Here is a 20449-nt window from a genome sequence, read left to right on the forward strand (position 1 = left end):
GGCATTTAGTAAACAATGAAGTGGGATTAGTTGTAGGTCCAACCAGAAGTCTAAAAAAACATAAATGAAGCAAAGCAGAAGTGGTAACATGACACATTAAATGATTAAGTCAGGGGTGTCAAACATGCAGCCCAGGGGCCAAATCAGGCCCCCAAAGGGCTCCTCTCAGGCCCCCAAGCAACTAACTGTCATCTGCTTCCTTCTCTCTGACTGATTTCCCACTAGCTTTACCTCGCTCTCACTCTCCTCTTCTCAGCAGGGCTTCGGGTTTTGCACAAACTGCCCCGAGGCTGCAACTCGCTCCACCTCTTTTGTGCAGCAAACAAGATCCTCTACAAACCAGTTTCTGTTTGCTGCATAAAAAAGGCAAAGCTAGTTGCAGCCCCGAGGCAGATAGTGTGAAATCCGACAGAAGCCCCGTGGAGAAGAGGAGCGTGAGAGCGAAGTAAAGCTAGTGAGAAATTGGTCTCTCTCTTGTTTCCTGCTGCATAACAGCTTGTTTTGCAAGGCTTGCTCAATCACACAGGAGCTACAGAGCAAAGCCTTTGTTGTCTCCATTGGCTGAGGCTCCTCCCTGGGGGAGGAAGGGGGGGAAGGCAGAGCTTATTTTTCCAGTCTCAATTGCACAGCAGAGCTACTGAGCCAAGCCTCTCTTCCTTCTATTGGCAGAGGCTCCCACCTCTCCTGGTCCCCTGGGGAAGGAAGGAAAGAGCCAGAGCTTGCTTTGCCCAGTTCTCTGGATCCCATGGGAGAGATACAAAGAAAACACCTTTAAGGCCAATGAGTGCTAACGTTATAAGCATGTTCTAAGTTTTTAAAAATTATGTAATTGTGTTTGTCTGTGTCCTTTATAAAGTTTATATCACTGCTACCTAAACTTAAATAAATACATAGATGGCCTGGGCTGATATGGTCCGGCCCCTGACATGGCCCGGCCCAACAAGGTCTCATTTATGTCAGATCTGGCCCTCATAGCAAATGAGTTTGATGCCCCTGGATTAAGTTGTGAGATCCAAACAACAGGAAACTATATACAATAGTGCAGTCCACAGTCCACAATGATTTATCCAAGTAACTTTGTGAAGCCTTTTCTAACAGTGCTACTTTCAGGACTTTTTTTGAGCAGGAATGCATTGAGCAGGCTAGGGCTCCAGTTAACAAAAAAGTCTCTGGCAGAGGGAAGGCACTAGGCAGCCATGTGCTCCCAGACCATGCACTCCATCCTCTCTGCTGCCTCCAGCCTCCAATGGACTTGTGAAGAGAGCAAGAGACACAGAGCTGCTCACATGTGCCCCCTTCCGGGAGAAGCTGGGCCTGCTGCTGCCCACTCCACCACATGTGGTTCTGTCTCTCCAGCCATGTTTTTTTGGGGGCAAAACAAGGGCTCTCATTGGGCTGTATGAGAACACACATCCATGGAATGCAGCTGATGGCACTGTATTGTTCTGTGTCAATATGCAAAAAGTATCCTACTGAATGGATGACATCGCTTCAGGTGACATCAGGAGTGTGGCCTAATATGCAAATGAGCTACTGCTGAGTTTTTCTACAAAACAGCCCTGGCTACTCTATTGCATGTATCAAAAAACTATCTTGAATTGTTCAGTTGTGCACAGTTTGTGGAAAGCCTGGAGAGTGGGAGCCTTCCTGATCTCAGGTTGGCCATTCTACTAGGTGGGGGCCACAACAGAAAAGGCACGTGTGTGGGCAGTTGTTGATTTTGCCCATTTGCAGGATGGCCCCTGCATTAGGCCTTGCTCAGATGAGTAAAGTTGTCATGTTAGAGCATGAGGGACAGTCTCACAGATATTAGTGCCCAAGGCCATGAAGGGCTTTATATGGGATAACCAGTATTTAAAAATGAGCTTGGTAACTGATGGGCAGCCAGTGGAATGACTGTAGAATGGGAATAATATTCCGCAGATTGATTGGGTCAATATGTGTTCTGGTCGAGAGAAAGAGATTGAGTTTCTTGATGCTCTCAATGACTGCGCTATGGAGCAGATGGTCTCAGAACCTACCAGGGGTGGGGCGATCCTGGATTTGGTCCTAAGTAATGCCCAAGATTTGGTGAGAGATGTAAAAGTGATTGCGCCGCTTGGGAGCAGTGACCATAATGTTATTGATTTCACCGTTTGTATAAATAGGGAGTTGTCCAAAAAGACCGCCACAACCACGTTTAACTTTAAAAGGGGTAAATACACTGAGATGAGGAGGCATGTGAGGAGGAAACTGAAAGGAAAGGTACATACTGTCAAAACCCTTGGGGAAGCTTGGACGCTATTTAAAACTATAATCCTAGAAGCTCAGATAAAATACATACCACAAGTTAGGAAAGGCACAAACAGGCATAAGAAAAGGCCTGCATGGTTAACAAACAAAGTAATGGAAGCTGTAAAAGGTAAGAAGGACTCCTTTAAGCGGTGGAAAACCAGTCCAAGTGAGATTAGTAAAAGGGAACACAGGCTGTGGCAAATCAAATGCAAGACTGTGATCAGGCAGGCAAAAAGGGACTATGAGGAGCATATTGCAAAAAACATAAAGACCAACAATAAAAATTTCTTCAAATATATTAGAAGTAGGAAACCAGCCAGGGAAGCAGTGGGGCCCTTGGATGACCATGGGGTAAAAGGATTACTGAAGGAGGATAGGGAAATGGCTGAGAAGCTGAATGCATTTTTTGCCTCCGTCTTCACCGTGGAAGATGAGAAGTGTTTGCCCGCCCCAGAACCACTAATATTGGAAGGGGTGTTGAAAGACCTGAGTCAGATTGAGGTGACAAAAGAGGAGGTCCTACAACTGATAGACAAATTAAAAACTAATAAGTCACCGGGTCCGGATGGCATACATCCGAGAGTTCTGAAAGAACTCAAAGTTGAACTTGTGGATCTTCTAACAAAAATCTGTAATCTTTCATTGAAATCTGCCTCCGTTCCTGAGGACTGGAAGGTAGCAAATGTCACCCCCATCTTTAAAAAAGGTTCCAGAGGAGATCCAGGAAATTACAGGCCAGTCAGTCTGACTTCAATACCGGGAAAGTTGGTAGAAACCATTATCAAGGACAGAATGACTTCAATACCGGGAAAGTTGGTAGAAACCATTATCAAGGACAGAATGAGTAGGCACATTGATGAACACGGGTTATTGAGGAAGACTCAGCATGGGTTCTGCAAGGGAAGATCTTGCCTCACTAACCTGTTACATTTCTTTGAGGGGGTGAACAAACATGTGGACAAAGGAGACCCGATAGATGTTGTTTACCTTGATTTTCAGAAAGCTTTTGATAAAGTTCCTCATCAAAGGCTCCTTAGAAAACTTGAGAGTCATGGAGTAAAAGGACAGGCCCTCTTGTGGATCAAAAACTGGCTTAGTAATAGGAACCTTCTTGAGTGCTGTGCATTGAGTGGGAGGGCACAGTGGGAGGGCTTCTAGTGTCCTGGCCCCACTGGTGAACCTCTTGATGGCACCTGGTTTTTTGGCCACTGTTGCTGGTGGAGGCCGTGAGGCCTTAGTAGAGCAGCAGGCCTTTCTGAGGCCAGTTGACAGAGAAGACAGAGAGAAGCATCGGAGATGTGTCTCTCTATGAGGTAAGACTGTTTTGGCAGTTTCTTCAGCATTCCTGGGCCTGCAGTAGGTGGGGGCAGGGGAGTTAGCCAATGGGAGGCCAGAGACAGTGACAGCCAATATTTGATACCCCACATCCAACCAATGAGGAAGCTGGGGTTTGCCACCACACCATGGGTTTTATTACTAAAAGATGTTCACATAGCAGCTGCCAGGAAATGGCTTTTTAAAAAATGAAAGAGAGCACAAACCACCACTAGGGCTCCTCCCTTGCTCTCCAAGACTGCTCCATAACTGTACTGGGGGGAATTATTTGCCCATTTTTGCTGCTCCAGAATACTGTACATGGGGAAATGGGGAAATACACCCTCCCCTGCACTGTTTCTGCACAGGAAAATGCCTGGTTGAGAGAAGCCAGGAGTCCTTCCTCACCCTGTGGCAATGTATCAAGGCTATTTGGGGTCTCCTTTATTTTTAAAAGAAGAAGGACTAGGTTTTTATACCTTGCTTTTCTCTACCTTAAAAAGTCTCAAAGCAGCTTACAATCACCTTCCATTCCTCCCCCCACAACAGGCACTGTGTGAGGTATGTGGGACTGAGAGAGTTCTGAGAGAACTGTGACTGGCTCAAGATCATCCAGCAGGCTTCTTGATTAGAGTCTTCTGCTCTTAACCACTACACCATGCTGGATCCAATGCTTTAAAAATACAAGCATGTAGTTTCAACCTTAGTCCTGGCAAATAGATTGAATAGACAATATTTTATCTTTCATTGGCTGTTATGATATGAAAAGTTTTAGGACTATTTTACACCCATGACACTAACCTTGGCTATCTCTCGATACAGTATTATGGGGGCCAGTATAACAAACATGGAATTGTCTTATGCTGAATGCTTTGTCTAGTCTCAGGCCTGCTACTTATATGTCCTCCTTGCCTGCACTACTGGAGATGCCAGGGATACTTTGATTGCTATTTGTGAAGTATGGCCTATTCTTAGGAGGTGAACTGGGTGAGCACAGCTAGTCAGCACCAGTTCTGATGATCCCTGCAACCTCAAGCATCACTGCCATCCATTCTGATGATCACGTAGCTTACACATCATTTCAGTGCACCATGTATATGTATAATTTCTCTGTATCAATTTAGTAGAGTAATAAGAAGTGCTGGTGTTTTCAGTGCACTCATTCAAATATATTTAAAACTGAAAACTGACTAGTTTCTACTGCTGATATTCAAATTTTCATGGTTTGTCATAATAGTTTTAATGGCAGAAGTTTCAACAAATGCTGTATGCACCACTGAGTGGGAGGAATACAGACTTTCTTGATACCAGATATATGGGAAAAGGTACAAAAAGCCTATTATTTTTAATATGAATGGCTGCCTGAAGAAGGTAGACAGATGCTTCAGAAACATAATTAGACCAGAATGACACTTGGAGAAAAATGAAGAATCCTTTGCCACTTAACACCTACCTTATGAATGGGACTTTCTGAAAGGATGCCAGGAAGGAGGGCTTGTTACAACCTTTCTTTGTAAAGGGCAAAGCCTTTGTTAAATTTTCAACAAAGCCCAAGAGAAACCATTTGGGCTTCTGCCTCATTTGTCTTCCTTACATTGTTCTATTGAGCTGCAGCATAATAGATGTCGATTTGTATGCTTTACATTGAAAAATTCATTCTTCTTATGCCATTGAAGACAGATATCATACAGTCCCTTTAGAACTTCTTACTTGGCCAGATAAATAAAAATCCAATACTGTCTCATACGTAGTGTTGTGGTGAGAAGTACATTCCTTTGTTTTAAGCTTTGGGGCTTTTAGATGTTAACAGTTCCTCATGGAATATTGACTCGTTTTCTGAAAGGACTAGATGTTTTCCAGCAAGGTCCTTGAAGTCATGAATAAAAATATAGGTGCCATATATCTAAGCAGATTTTTGTAACAAAAAGTGGGTCCAAAATTTTGTCGTTTCAAGCAGTATCAGAATAGAGGTTTCATTGTATATATGTTGCTGAGGAAATGAGGTACTTTTACTTTAAATGTTTGATACTGGTAATAAATATTTTCAAAGCTACATTGATCTCTAAAATATAAGCTCAAACAATGGTAATATGTTTTGCTGCTAAAAGAAGTAAGTTAGTTGAAAGGGAAATACAGGTAATTATCTAAAACTAAAAAAAATGAAACTTGCTGCAGCTTTGGACTGGTTTTTTTGATGTGTGTCTTGGTGTTTTGAGGAAGTAATATTGATTATAATTATATTGCAGGTAAGCAGTAACTCCCCGTAATTACAGGAATAACTCTTTTAAGCTATGTTAAAGTTCTTAAACCCTACATTTTAAATAAAAATATTCTTTGTTTTTATGTCGATTCCCTTTTAAGCTCTCCCCAACCGCCACTGTTACTTTTTTGTCACTTGTAACTTTCCAAAAACAACATGAAGCCTGTATATACTTGGATTACTTTTACTGACTACTTGCAACTATATTTTCTTAACTTATTTTCTTAAGGATTCTTAAAAATCTTGTAGATGGTCCTTAAAAATCAGAAGTCATTTGACATTTCATGTATGAGTTTTCAAATTATGCCAACACATAAAAACACACAACACACAAAAAATAATGATTATAGTAATAGCAATAGTGTTCAGCTCTGATGCTAGAAAGGTAACTGAAGTGTAATGAAAGTATAAAGATATACTGAGTTGTATTGACTGCCTTATGTCTCTGTTTGGAGACTGCTTCTCATGTATGCTTAAAATATATAGCTGTGGGACTGATTTTGGTTGTGGACCATGAGATAAAAGCCTTTGATCCAATTCCAGTTAAGTGCACACATTGCAGTTGAAAGGCGTCGGAATGTTCTTTCTTGTACACTTGCCCATCTCACTTCTAGAGATTTGAAAGGATATGTATTCCCTTGGGATAAAGTATTTAATTACTTTCTTCAAAGCTTCATTTTAATATTCTTGTTCTAATATAAGGCAACACTTCATAGTGTCAAAGCTATATATAAGTAAGGGCTAGGAAACGGGAATTGAGATTGAAAGAGTAGCTAAAATTCAAAAGAGATATGACTCTGCTGTTTTGGTTCTCTGTGTTTATTTTATTTTCCCTTGGTTTTTCTGTTTGCAAATATAATAACTGTTCTTCATTATTGTTTTGGGGGAGTGGGGTTAGAATCTGTAAGAAAATATTCAGTATCATGTATTTGTTACAGTTATCCTTTAACTAACAAACACTGTGTTAAGTATAGTTTTTCTGTAACTTACAGTGAAGATATTGCAAGCAGTAGTTCTCATGAGCTAATTTTAATCTTCTGTAGGCATCATTATAATAGAATAGCTCTTTTTATAAACTCTGCTTGTTGGTATTTAAAGGGCACTGTATCTTTATCTGGTCATCTGTGAAATGATGCATTCTAGTTGTATCTTACAATTTGATTTTGTACAATTGTGGAATTAGAAATAGAATATATTTAATGGATGATTGTATGTGTATATGCATGTATGTATATTATTTGTTCATGTTTATAGATATACAGACTTACTTTTATTGGTGAATTTATATCTTCTCTAATTCTAAGCAAAACAAAAATTACTGTTTGAGGCTAAGTACAGCATTTTGCTCTGCAGGATTTATGAACGTGTTATAGACCCCCCAGAGACAAATTTGACCCCAGGAAGCAATCTGTGGCTTGGACAGCGTAACAGAAAACATGGCTTCTTTAAGGTAAGCTTATGAAACCGTAGCATATAGTAATACATTAATGTTTTCCCTCATAAAGCAGTAGTTCATTGGCATTTCAAAGTTACACAAAAGGTGTGTGCATGTGCAGATGTGTGCTTTTCACTACAGGAATTAATCCGATTTGTGGAAAATATGACTTCAATTTTCAGTGATTGTGCATAGTATTTTTTTTCTGATGTGAGTTGTTTGAGTCATTTGGGGCTACAATGATGCAACTAAATCTTTATGCTGACTGGTAACTTGCTCTCTGAAACGAAAGACTATTCTGTCTGTACAAAGTAATATAGACTATGAACCACTTCTCTTGTGGCTTTACTTTTTATTTTATGCAGAGCTTATCTTAAAACAGAGCCTGCCTAGTGCTTAAAAGTAAAAGATAGTCCCCTGTGTAAGCACGAGTCACTCTGGGGTGATGTCACATCATGACGTTTTCGTGACAGACTTTCCCTGTCTAGTGCTAAGGCCCAGTTTAAAAACATATTTTCAGATATTGAAGGCTTTGGCTCAGTTCAAGCAAAAGATAAACAAATGGCAACAAAGTTGGTGAGGGGTCTGGAGTCCTGGGGTGCGGTCACACTTACATTAAATCCATCAGCAACCCATCTTTAAAGCGCCGTTATTTCGTATGTCAGATAATCCGCCGCATCCTGTTTCCCGATCAGACAGCATGGAGTTCCGATGGCATGCCGTGTTGATCCCGTCCCCTGCTCGATCACACAGCGCCCTCCCAGAACTTCTTTCAGATGGCGGCAATCCGCATTAGCGCAGGCGCAGTGCTGGGCGCTAACAGGAGGGTTTGCGGGGTTTCCGGCTATTAAACCTCTTTTTTTTTGTTTCCCCGCTGCTCTATCGATATATGGCGTCTATGGCGGAGCGGAGCGGTGTGGTCTTGGGAAGCTCTCCGGAGACTCGCTGAACCCAGGCTTTTTGGGGGACCCTTGGGTCCGTACTGACCTCCAGTTAGAGGAGGCAGGTACTCTGAGGGGGCGAGGGAAGATATCGGAGCGAAATGAATTCGCTAGGTATCACCCTTCTTACCTTGTCCCAGAGCCGAGCGGCGCTTCCAGCGGTTTAGCTCCTGCCGCCGGAACACAGAGGTGTTTGGTGGAAGGCGGTAGGGTTGAAATTTCCCTTCTGGTCGCCTCTTTGTTGGTTGTTTTTTCTTATGTTTTCCACCCTTTCCGTTATTTTTTATTTTTTTGACTTCGCGACTGTGAAAGGAGGAAATTGAGACGGTTCTCTTTAAAGTCTCTGGTGAGCGGGATTGAGGAGAGACTGAGGAGCGGTTGTGTTTGCGTTTGCAGAAAAGCAGCTGGTTTCTGAGAAGACCGGGAGGAGAGACGGCTCAGATAAAAGAAAGGGATTTAACTATTGTTTGGCTGCTGAGATCCTGGAGCTGTGTAACAGGAGGAGAGTTGATAGACTGAGACTTTTATTTTGAAGTGACTCTCAACGGTGGGCAATTCACTCCAGCGGGCAACTGAGTCTTTTTTTTTCCTTTTTTGATGTGACTTTCGATGGTGGGCTAATTACTGCAGCGGGCGACTGTGGAACCATATCGTGCAGATGAACTAATTTGAACGCTCTACTGTAGCAAGCAGAACTATCGGCGGAGGAAGACACGCCCTAATAACTTGAGGAGAGAAGTCACAGCTGAAAGCTCAGATTTTGAGTGCACGGAAAGTTTTTTTTTGAAAAGAGTGGATTTTGTGTGCACGGACAGTATTCTGAAAAGAGTGGATATTGGGATTGTGACTTTGTTGGAGAGTTGAACTGCAGAGAAAGTGAATGATGGACGTTTGGAGGGGATTAAGAATAAGATTGGGAGGACTCTGAAGTTCTGAGTTTTGAGTTTTGAGGTTGAGAGGACCATTTTTTTTTCTCTTCTTTCCCTCTAGGGAAACGCAGGGGGTCTAGGGTATTAAAGTGTAGGGGCCCCCCACTATACAGTATTTAATTAGAATGTCTCAACAAACCAAGTCTAAATTTTCACCAGGGCAACCTAAATCAGTGGGAGCAACAATCTCCCAGGAATCCTTAAAAGAAATCCAGAACTCTTTCTTGGATGCCTTGAACTTAGTACAGACGACCCTGAGTAAACAAATGGAAGGATTGGCATCCAAGTTAGAGGCTCTGGATTATAAAATCAAAGACACAAAACAAGACATAAATGAGGTAGTAAAAATCACTCGATCTATTGAGGAGAAGCTCAGTTTAACTGAAGAGAAGGTAAAAGAAATTGAATCAAAACAGGGAGAACATGAGGAAAAAATGGCAAAACTAGAAATGGCGCAAGCTGAGTACATTCTCAGATTTTTGAACATTCCAGAAGAAAAAAATGAGAATATTGTCAATGTTATGATAGAAGTGATGGTGGAGAGGTTAAATATGACAAAGGAGGATATTGAGAAAGAGTTTGATTTTATTTATAGAGTCAATACCCAATATGCAAAAAAGAACGATTTGTCTAGAGAAGTACACGTGAAATTCGTACGAAGAGGCTTAAAAGATAGATTATGGAGAGAAGTAAGAGAACAACCACTGACATATAAAGGAAATAAGATCACAGTTCTGAGAGAAATACCGTGGTCAATAAGATCTAAGAGGAAAGCCTATGCAAAATTGTCACAGAAGTTGCAAGAAAAGGGGATAATATATAGATGGCTTGTTCCTGAAGGACTATTGTTTACGCATGCAGGCACTAGATTTAAGATTGACTCTTTGGAAAAAGCAGAGGAATTTATAAGAACCCATACTAGAAATTGGGTAAAGAAAGCAGAAAGGAGAAACTCAGATGAAATGCAAGCCAGGGATAGCTATAGTGGGATAGCGGATCTGGTAGATCTATCATATACAAAAGATCAGGAAGAGGGGGAGGTTACCCTAGAAGAAGGATTATTGCAAAGGGAAACTAGGTTACAAAAAAAAAAGAGAAATCAGCAAGGTGAACGTAGAGAACTGTAGAAGTCTAAGATGGCAAACAGAATGAAAATATTATCTATAAATGTTAATGGATTAAATGTCCCTCAGAAAAGAAAACGTGTCTTTCTACAATTGAATAAAATTAAAGCAGACATAGTATGTTTGCAGGAGACGCATATGAAGAGAAAAGACGAGGGTTTATTATGTAACAAGAAGCTAGGGAAGGCGTTTATTACGTCAGAATCTGAGAAGAAGAAACGAGGCCTTGTTACATATATTAGGGATGACATTCAAGCAAAACTGATTTTTCAGGCTAAGGATGCAAGATTCCAAGGAATCGAAATAATAAAAGATCAACAAAAAATTCTTTTAGTTAACATTTATGCCCCCAATGAAAACCAGGGGAGCTTTTATAAGGACTTGTACCAAGAGATAAGCTCTAGTAATTATGAGCAAATTTGTATTATTGGAGACTTTAACGCCGTGAGCTGCCCGAAGATAGACAGAAGTTTTAGAAAGAAAAAGACTAAATTCAAGCCATGTAGAAGTAATACTTTGCCTGAGGTTTTTTTTAGAATGGTGGATGAGTTCGCTTTCGTGGATGCGTGGCGGACATTAAATCCTAATAAAAAAGATTTTACTTTTTTTTCTGGGAGGCATAACTCATGGTCTCGTATTGACATGGCATGGGTTGGGGTGGGATTAATGAAGTTAATTGAGGAAGTGGAAATCCTACCAAGTACAATAGCTGACCATAGCCCTATTATGTTGCATTTGTTTGATATAAAAAAAAAAGCAAGTTGGAGAATGAACCCAAAATTGACAGAGGACAAGCAATTTATTAAATACATAGAGGAAGAAATGAGGATTTTTTATCAATTGAACCATCATGAAGAGATTTCTAACAAGATATTATGGGAAACAAGCAAAGCGTATCTAAGAGGTTTAGTTATAAGCTTCAGTGCTCGTAAAAAAAGATTAGAGAATAAGAGATTAACAGAATTAACAGATACAATTAAGAGAAAAGAGAGACTACTAAAAGATAGACCAACTTTAGAGGAAATAAAAACAGAATTAAAAATTTTACAGCACAAAACGCATCTTATATTTTTATCAGAAATGGAGAGAAAAATTCGATATGCGAAACAACAATTTTTTGAACATGCGAACAAACCGGGTAAATGGCTTGCATATAAAATTAGAAAAGAGCGTGAAAGGAAAACAATAAAGGTTCTGAAAGACAAGGGGGGCAAGCACAAAACGTTTATAGAGGATATGAAAAAAATTATATGGGAATTTTATACTGAACTTTATAAATCCTCAGATATAAACCATGATAAACAAAGCTCATACTTAAAAGATAAGGTGATACAAAAAATAACAGAGGAACAGAAGAACATTTTGAATAGTCCATTCACCATGTTTGAAATTGAAGAAGCATGGGAGAAATTAAAGAAAAACAAAGCAGCAGGGCCAGATGGAATTCCGGCGGAATTTTACATTGTCTTTAAAGAAACTATTATACCCCAATTTAAAAAATTAATTGAAGAAATCTGGTCAGTTGCAAGTATACCAGAATCGTGGAAACAGGCAAATGTGGTCTTAATACCGAAAACGGTAGATAATGCTGATGATATTAGAAACTATCGCCCAATCTCATTACTCAATGTAGATTATAAAATATACACTACCATCTTGGCTAATAGACTGAAAAAAATATTGAGAACTTTAATTCATCAAGATCAAGCAGGTTTCCTTCCGAAAAGACATATGCGGTCGAATATAAGGATTTTGTCAAATATTATGGAGTATTATGAAGTACACAGGGAGAAGCAGTTGATTTTATTTTTTCTGGATATAGAGAAAGCATTTGATAATTTAAGTTGGGATTTCATGTTTCAGGTGTTAAGGACAAGGGACTTTGGAGATGATTTTATTAGAAATATTCAGGCACTTTATAATGAACAGGTAGCTAAATTTATAATTAATGGATCACTGACAGAGGAGATAAAAATTAGAAAAGGAACAAGACAAGGATGTCCCCTGTCTCCATTATTATTTGTGTTAACTATAGAGAGCCTAAACAATGCCATAAGAAATAATAGTAAAATCAAGGGGTTAAAGATAAAAGATGAAGTATACAAGGTTGTATCTTACGCAGATGACATGGTACTGATTTCACAAAATGTACCTGAGTCAGTTGAGGAGATTCTAAGTGAGCTTACCGAGTTTGGTCATGTTGCTGGACTAAGGATGAACAAACAAAAATCAAAGATTATTACTAAAAATATGTCTGTACTGGAAAATAAGAAACTTGAATTGGAAACAGGACTTCATATAGAAAAAAAAGTAAAATATCTCGGTATAACAGTGTCAAACAAGTGCAGTGAACTTTATGAGAATAATTTCACACCCTTGCTAAAAGAGATAGAATCTTTACTCAAAAAATGGAGTAATATGAACTTGTCATTCATGGGAAGGATCGCCCTTATTAAAATGAGTATCCTCCCAAAGGTTATGTTTTTTTTTCAAATGATTAGTTTTGCACTAAGAAAAATCTTTCTCATTAAACTCTACCAATTGGTTAAATTTTTCGTTTGGCAAGGGAAAAAAGCTAGGGTAAAGTGGAAAGTTTTGAAGGATAAGAAGGAAAATGGTGGGTTGGGATTACCGGATTGGGAGTGTTATTATATGGCCTGTGTCCTTCTTTGGATGAAGGATTGGATAACGCTAGAGAATAACCGGATATTAGCCATAGAAGGTTTTGATCTCCATGTAGGTTGGCATGCACATCTATGGCATTTATCCAAAGCCCAAAAATATTTCAAGAACCATTTGATACGTAAGGCAATTTATGAAGTCTGGACGAAGATTAAAACAATGATTTATAACAAGACTCCAAGGTGGATCTCTCCGGAAGAGGCCTCAATTCAACCAGTTTTATGGAACACTTCAATGAGGGTAAGATATCAGGAGCTGTTAGATGAGGAAGATAAGTTAAAACAAAAAGAAGAGCTAGATTCCTCTGGGATTAAATTAGATTGGTGGACTTGGAACCAGATTGTCTCTAAGTACAATAAAGATAAGAAGTTAGGTTTCACTAAAGACAATTTTGATTTTGATAAGATTCTACTTTTGAAAGAAGACAAAGTAATAAAGACAATCTATAACTATATTACTCAAATTAAATTGGAGGACGAGGTTGTCAAAGAATCGATGATTAAATGGTCCCAAAATCTCCAAAAGAACATTGAGTTAAAACAATGGGAATTATTTTGGAAAATCAATTATAAGGTTATTAAACCTGTAAATTTTCGTGAGAATTTTTTTAAGATATTCCACAGGTGGTATTTCACTCCTCTTCAGCTATCTAAAATCAGTCGTGTTATATCCCCTTTATGCTGGAAGTGTGAGAAGGAAATAGGTTCCTTCTATCATGTTTGGTGGAAATGTAATATTTCTAAAAAATTTTGGTTGGAAATTTATGCAATGCTAAAAGCGATTCTTGAAACTAATATTCATTATAAACCTGAATTAATGCTCCTGTCAATGGTTAGGAATGAAATGTCACCAGATGATGAATATGTTGCTATCTATATTTTGACTGCAGCAAGAATTGTTTTTGCCAAATATTGGAAGCAAAAGAAATGTCCAGAACTAAGTGAAGTGGTTGAAAAAATTTTGTATGCTGCAGAAATGGATATTTTATCGAATTTGCTGAAAGGTATACCTGAGGATGAAGTCACTATTAAATGGGGAAAATTTTACAAGTGGATAGAGAGAAAAAACTAATTTCTTAGACCATATATCATTGATGTTAGCCTTTTAAATAGAAAATTTATATACACATATGTTGTGTTAATTATTAATATGCTTAGGAATGTACCCCAAACGACCTCTACAGGGATAAATGTTTGGTATATCGCAGAAGGAACAATTTTTTCTTTGTTTGTATTAGTATAGTTATATTGTAGTCTGTGAAATTGATGAGTGGTTAATAAATTTTATTTGCACATGGGAAAAAAAAAAAAGATATATCGATATATCGTTGTGTCGAAATGGAATTTTTGAGCTCTTGCTTGGTGGCCGTCCGGTCGCCGCCGCGCTCCGAGACCTCCGCGTCTCCCGGCACGTAGGGAGGGATCGGCAGGTGGGCGCCCCCCAGCAGCCTGGGCCGGAGGCTGGAACACATCCCCATGGTGGCGGCCAAAGGTTCCCACGTCCCCCGGGCCGGTCACGCGACTCGCACGCACACCCGGCTAGAAGGGAAAGACTCGGATCCGCCGGCAGGAGGAGGAGAAGTGAAGGAAGGTCGCCGCGCCTCTCGGTCCCCCTTTGGAGAAGACTCTGCAGCCGGAGGCAGGAGCGCGGGGTGGTCGCCGCCAGCCCAGGGAAGTCCCGGCCCTCCCCGAGGGCGGCTTTTAAAGTGGAACCATCTCCTCCTCGGAGCGGCCAAAGCTGCCCGCTTTCCTTGGGCTCCGAGAGAATCGTCTTCCTCCCTTCCAATAATCATAAGCGAGAAGGAAAAGTGACGCACGTGACGGAGACGCCTTTACCGTATTCTCCAGAGGGGGGAAAAACTGAAAAGGGGGAGAAAGTTAACTTTTCTCAGTCTGAGCCCTTGGTATGGTGCATGCACGAAAGCTCATAGCAGGATTAAAACCGTGCAGCCGTGTTGGTCATACAGGTGCGATATTTCGATATATCGCTATTACGCAATAAACTAAAATATTTTTTTAAAAAAAGGCCGGGCTGCTTGCACGTTTCAGAAGGCCCCCCCCCTTCCTTCGATGGCGCAGTGATATGCATTTTGCTTGTGGCGGGAAGCTGGAAGCGGGAAGCGCTGTTGCAACTCAGCAACGATTGCCTGTCCAGACACTCCAGAGCGCCCAGGAAGCGCTCAGGAAACGTCTTGTTCCGGATTAAAAGCAGTGGCAAATTAATCCGCGAGCAAGGCGCATCAGCGTGGGACGGGCACAGGCTAAGCACGCTTCACAGATGTGGATGTGTGAACGTCCCGGTAAAATCCGACATGCATGCGGGCTCAACTCATGCCTGTAGCGGGGTTTTTTGGACGTCTGACCGCACCCCAGGTCCTTTGAGGAAAGGTTGAAGGAGCTGGGTATGTTTAGCCTGAAGACAAAACAATTGAGAGGTGATATGATCACCATCTTCAAGTACTTGAAGGGCTGTCATATAGAGGATGGTGAGGGGTTGTTTTCTGTTGCCTCAGAAGGTCGGACTAGAACTGGTGGGTTGAAATTAAATCAGAAGAGTGTTTAGATAAACATTAGGAAGAACTTCCTGACAATTAGAGCAGTTTCTCAGTGGAACAGGCTTCCTTGGGAGATGGTGGGCTCTCCTTCCTTGGAGGTTTTTAAACAGAGGCTACATGGCCATCTGACAGCAATGCTGATTGCCCCCCAAGTCGGAATGAAGAGTTGGACACAATGCATTGGTATAAATAATGGGCCACTTTATTAATCATCATAATAAAACGGCAAGGGCACCCAAACTGCAGCCTGGTCAGGGCTAGAGTCTCAACAGACCACTCCCCTGCCATTTGCAGGCGAGAGACCCAGCCCCCAGCCGGAGCTGTGTGACATAGCTCCCGCCAGGCCGGCCCAGCTGGGAGGCACGCCCCAGAGGACCCAACCACCAGACGCAGGTCTCAATGGAAGGCACTTTCTAGTCAAGCCTCCGGGACAGTCTGCATTCTCCTCACCTCAGGTCATCAAACCCCAAGGTTGATCATGCCAGACCCCAAATTCCCTAAAAGGGGGATACTTCATGGTCCTTCCTCCCCTACTGCATAGTACCCTAATCAAGAAAAACCTGCCAAACTAAAGTGACCAACCTATTTAACAGCACCTCCCGATAGCCAAATCCACAATCCACTGTTTTGCTATGTAGGGTAGGCAAAAAACACACCCTAGCAACTGCCAATCAACTGGGGAGCAAAAAATTCCTACCCGGCCCCCCAAACATGAGACAACCAGCATAACAAACAGGGTGGGCGGAAGGGCTGATCGTTGTCGAGACTGAAGCAGGGAGCAGAGGTCTGGCCGTTACAACGGCCTAGCCCCGCCCCCTCAAATACGTGCCCAAATGGGCTGTAGATCCTTCCTTCCCTCCCAGGGAGGCAAACCTTGCTACTGTAGCCTAGCAGCGTTACTGCAGGCTGCAAGCATCGAATTACCCCCCAAGTCAGAATGAAGAGTCAGACACAATGCATTGGTATAAATAATGGGCCACTTTATTAATCATCATAATAAAACGGCAAGAGCACCCAAACTGTGGCCTGGTCAGGGCTAGGGGTCTCAACAGACCGCTCCCCTGCCATTTGTGGGTGAGAGACCCAGCCCCCAGCCGGAGCTGTGTGACGCAGCTCCTGCCATGCTGGCCCAGCTGGGAGGCACGCCCCAGAGGGCCCAACCAGCAGATGCACGTCTCAATGGAAGGCACCCTCTAGTCAAGCCTCTGGGATAGTCTGCATTCTCCCCACCCCGAGTCATCAAACCCCAAGGTTGATCATGCCAGACCCCAAATTCCCCAAAAGGGGAATGCTTCATGGTCCTCCCCTAGCCGCATAGTACCCTAATCCAGAAAAATCTGCCACCACTAAGGCCAAGCCTCTACTTAGGGCTTAGCACCCATCGCTACCCACAGCCCTTGCCGGAGATCTCTCAAGAAAAGCATATTACCCTTCTCTGAGAGATGTACCCCATCCCCTCTGCAGAGGTCAGGAAATTCCATAGAAATATCCAAATGGGGCAGATAGTGGCCCAACCCCCCTTCAAATGTTTTCATAATTATTTTATTACCTTTGTAGTATGCCCTCTCAATAGCTGCAGGGTCCCACACACTGCGCCAAACAAGGCGGGGAAGCATGGCTGACCAAATTATAGTGGTCCGGTGCCCCTGCCACTCGACACAAAAATATTGGCTGAGTCCCAGCTGAGAGCCGAACGAAGTTCTCCACGCCTGATGAGTGACCCAAAACACATGCCTATGGCCACAAACGAGAACTTGGCTCCTCTGGCCAGAAACAACAGCATCTAAAAAGAAAAAACAGTCAAACAAGAACATAAACCAGTAACATTACAGTCAAACAAGCAAAGCTAGGGACTGAGCAACGGTCGAACATAAGATTTGTAATCCGATGAGCGCCAACGCCCCAAGCGCTGAATGGAGGAGGAAAGATACCCCAGGGCAGCAGCTGTCAAAGCTGCCCCAATTCTAAAGGAGCGGGTTCCAAACTGCACCCCAGACAACCCCAGCTCTCCTAAAGCCCGTGATGTCACAACCCAAAACTGATACTTTGTCAGCAGGCTACCCTTATTGTGATAAAACAAAAACTCTTCCTTGGGCCCCCAAACTGCCAAATAAGCAGCCAAAGCAGAACTGGGCACAGCTCAAACTCAGAGCAGGTGCCAACTCAGAGCAGGTGCCAACTCAGAGCAGGTGCCAAGCCCCAGCACAATACCTCTTTGACTCTGGTCCGTCTTAGAGCGATGGACAGTAATGACTGCCTTACCCTCAGTTAACCTCAGGTCCCGTCGCAACAAAGTATTATCATAAATTAAAGGACTCCAAAAATTCTTGCCAAACCCCCAAATCTTCCCTCATGCTGCTGGTAACCCGTGTTCTATGCTGCGGCAAGAGTAGACCTGCCATTGCTTTAATTACCTGCTCTAAACCCTTAACAGAACTAAGGTTCCCAGACAAAAATGGAACCCGGGCCCCTGAAAAGGGATCCTAAAACCAAACTTGAAACCATTTAACAGGTAAATGCTGTCAGCTCTCCGTGGATACCTGGACAGCTAGCTCTCAAGAGGACCCACCTTTATTGGACTGGGCCCCATTTCCAGCCTGATAACTTTCCCCTCCTCCTCCTGGCTTCTTTTGATTCTTATGCACCTGGGCTTTAGGGCAGTTATTGAAGGAGTGAGGCCTGCCACACATGGGGCATTCGTGCTTGAACTGACAAGCCTTTCTGCTACACACTCCCTGAGAACCAAACTCCCAACAAAGCAAGTGGGGTTGAACCCCCTGCCCCACAGAACTGCGGGAAGAGGCTGCAGAAGCCGAGGAGATAGCACCTGACCTGGCCACCAAATGACTGCTATCAGAGCGGTCACCTAAATTTGGCTGGGCAGGAGACATGACCTGCAGCCACAGCTGCTGGTGAATACAGTCCCACTGAAGGGAAGGGTACAATACGGCCCTCATCCTGAATTCCTCGTCATATTGAATCCAGGCAGGCCCACTAAACATAGTGTACCCTTTATAAATTATATCCAAGTACTGGATGAATGCAGTCGCCCTCCAAGGCTGGCCACGTGCAATCACTCCAGCATAGATAAAACCCCCTGGCAGCCAATTTGCCCTGGTCCGATCCACCTTCTTCAATTTTTCCTTTTCCTTGTCGTCCAGATCCTCCTTATCCTCTTTTCCAACTCCCTAAACAGAAGGGAGAGGATATCGACATACTCCCCCTTTAAGATCTTATCTTTTGTTGCAGGCAACAAACGACCCCCTAAAGGCAAAGCAACCTCCCCAAAAGGTAAGGTGGTAAAAGGAACCATCTCATAAGGAGAAGGGATGCCCCAATTCCCGATGAAAGAGCCTGCACTACCTTGCTGTCCCACACCCGACCAAACTACACCAGGGCCACATTGCCCAGAAGGCCAAGCCCAATTTGATAATGGCCCCACCCCTGCGGGGGAAGCAAACCCTGTGCTCACAGCAGGGATGCCCTGCCCCGTAGGCGAAGCCAGCCCTGCATATGCTTGCGAGATGTCCCCAGCCTTACCGACGGATCCAGCTGGCGTTACCGTTGACTCAGCTCCCGCAGTCCAGATGATGACGCCGATCTCGTGTCGGGACCGCCAAGGCCCATGGCACTGCCAGTGAAGAATGCACCAGATCTGCCCTCAAGAACAGACAACCTGGTTAGTACATTCGCTTGGAGCTCCCTCTTTGAAGCCCTTTCCCCTCCTGCCCCTTCAGAAGGAGAAATGCCCGGCACCTGTTCCAGCACCCACTGCCTTTGCATAATGTTTGTATTAACAGCCTCATCACCCTCCTCGTCAGAAGACGACAGCTGGGGTGGAGGCCTCTTATCAGGGGCCTTAGGGGCCTTTGGCACCGGCTGCTAACCCTTTTGGCTTCCCCGACCCCTTTCCTCCAGGCATCTCTATAACTAAAGCAGACCCTCAAAATAGCTTCCGCACAATGCCAACTAAAATGGCCGCCCTCCCTTAACAGACGAAGGGGACCCAATATGGCCAACCTACAAAATATCAGGGAAGCAAAATGGTGACGCAGCTAAAATAGTAATCCTCCCCCTGCCTGCCTGAAGTAAAACCACCAAACTCAACCACTTCTCTGTCAGAGGCTGGGCACCCCAACAATAAGAATAGAAAAAAGTCTTTCAGCCAACGTATCCATGCTTCTTTCACCACCTCATCTTGCATCTTAGTTTGCAATAGCCAATCATAAACTTTAGAAATTATCTTCTGTTTGGAATCCAAAATAAGATCTAATTCCATCGGCTTATTCGTGAAGCCTTTTTCCTTGTCCTTACGAAATCTTGATTTAATTTGACACTGAAGCCACCAACTTAGCTTAGGAAGCTCCTCCTCAATCAGTTCATTCTGGTCATTCAACAAATAAGTGTAATCTTGTAAATTGTCCCAATTATACAAGTTTGGATGAGTCAGAGCTTCTATCGGAGAGAGCCACTTGGGAGTATAGGTGTATTGATCTTTAATTTCATTCCAAACCTTGTACAGAGATCTTCTTATTTCATGTCTAAAAAAGCGGCCAATTTTAACCGGAGCACGATACCACATATAGCTATGCCAGCCTTCACCCAGGCCGGCCCCTTCAATAGTCAGTAATTTTCTATTATCCAACTTGCACCAAACTCTCAACCAAGCAATACAGGAAGCCTTGTAATACAAATTCCAATCAGGTAGGGCAAGGCCACCCCTTAGTTTACTATCTTGTAAAACTTTCAGTTTGATTCTAGGTTTTTTGCCTTGCCAGATAAAAGTCTTAATCATGGAGTTGAGTTGTTGGAAAAAGGATTTAGGTAGAATAATTGGAATTGTTTGAAACAGGAATAAAACCCTCGGAAGAGTATTCATTTTAATTGTAGCAATTCTACCTAAAAGTGAGATTTGAAGATCTTTCCAGTTGGTTAA

The 20449-nt window shown here is 42.6% G+C and overlaps 1 protein-coding gene across 4 annotated transcripts in view; it reads left to right on the forward strand.

Annotated features, from left to right (window-relative positions):
- The window catches only part of NELL1 (neural EGFL like 1), a 994364-nt gene that overhangs the window by 252744 nt on the left and 721171 nt on the right, over positions 1-20449 (forward strand). For all 4 annotated transcript variants that reach the window (XM_060262209.1, XM_060262211.1, XM_060262210.1 and 1 more), the window contains exon 5: positions 7202-7298. In XM_060262209.1, the coding sequence (XP_060118192.1) occupies positions 7202-7298 (97 nt within the window). The remainder of the gene's footprint in view (positions 1-7201; positions 7299-20449) is intronic.

Source organism: Heteronotia binoei, chromosome 21, assembly GCF_032191835.1.
Source record: "Heteronotia binoei isolate CCM8104 ecotype False Entrance Well chromosome 21, APGP_CSIRO_Hbin_v1, whole genome shotgun sequence".
Taxonomy (NCBI): Eukaryota; Metazoa; Chordata; class Lepidosauria; order Squamata; family Gekkonidae; genus Heteronotia; species Heteronotia binoei.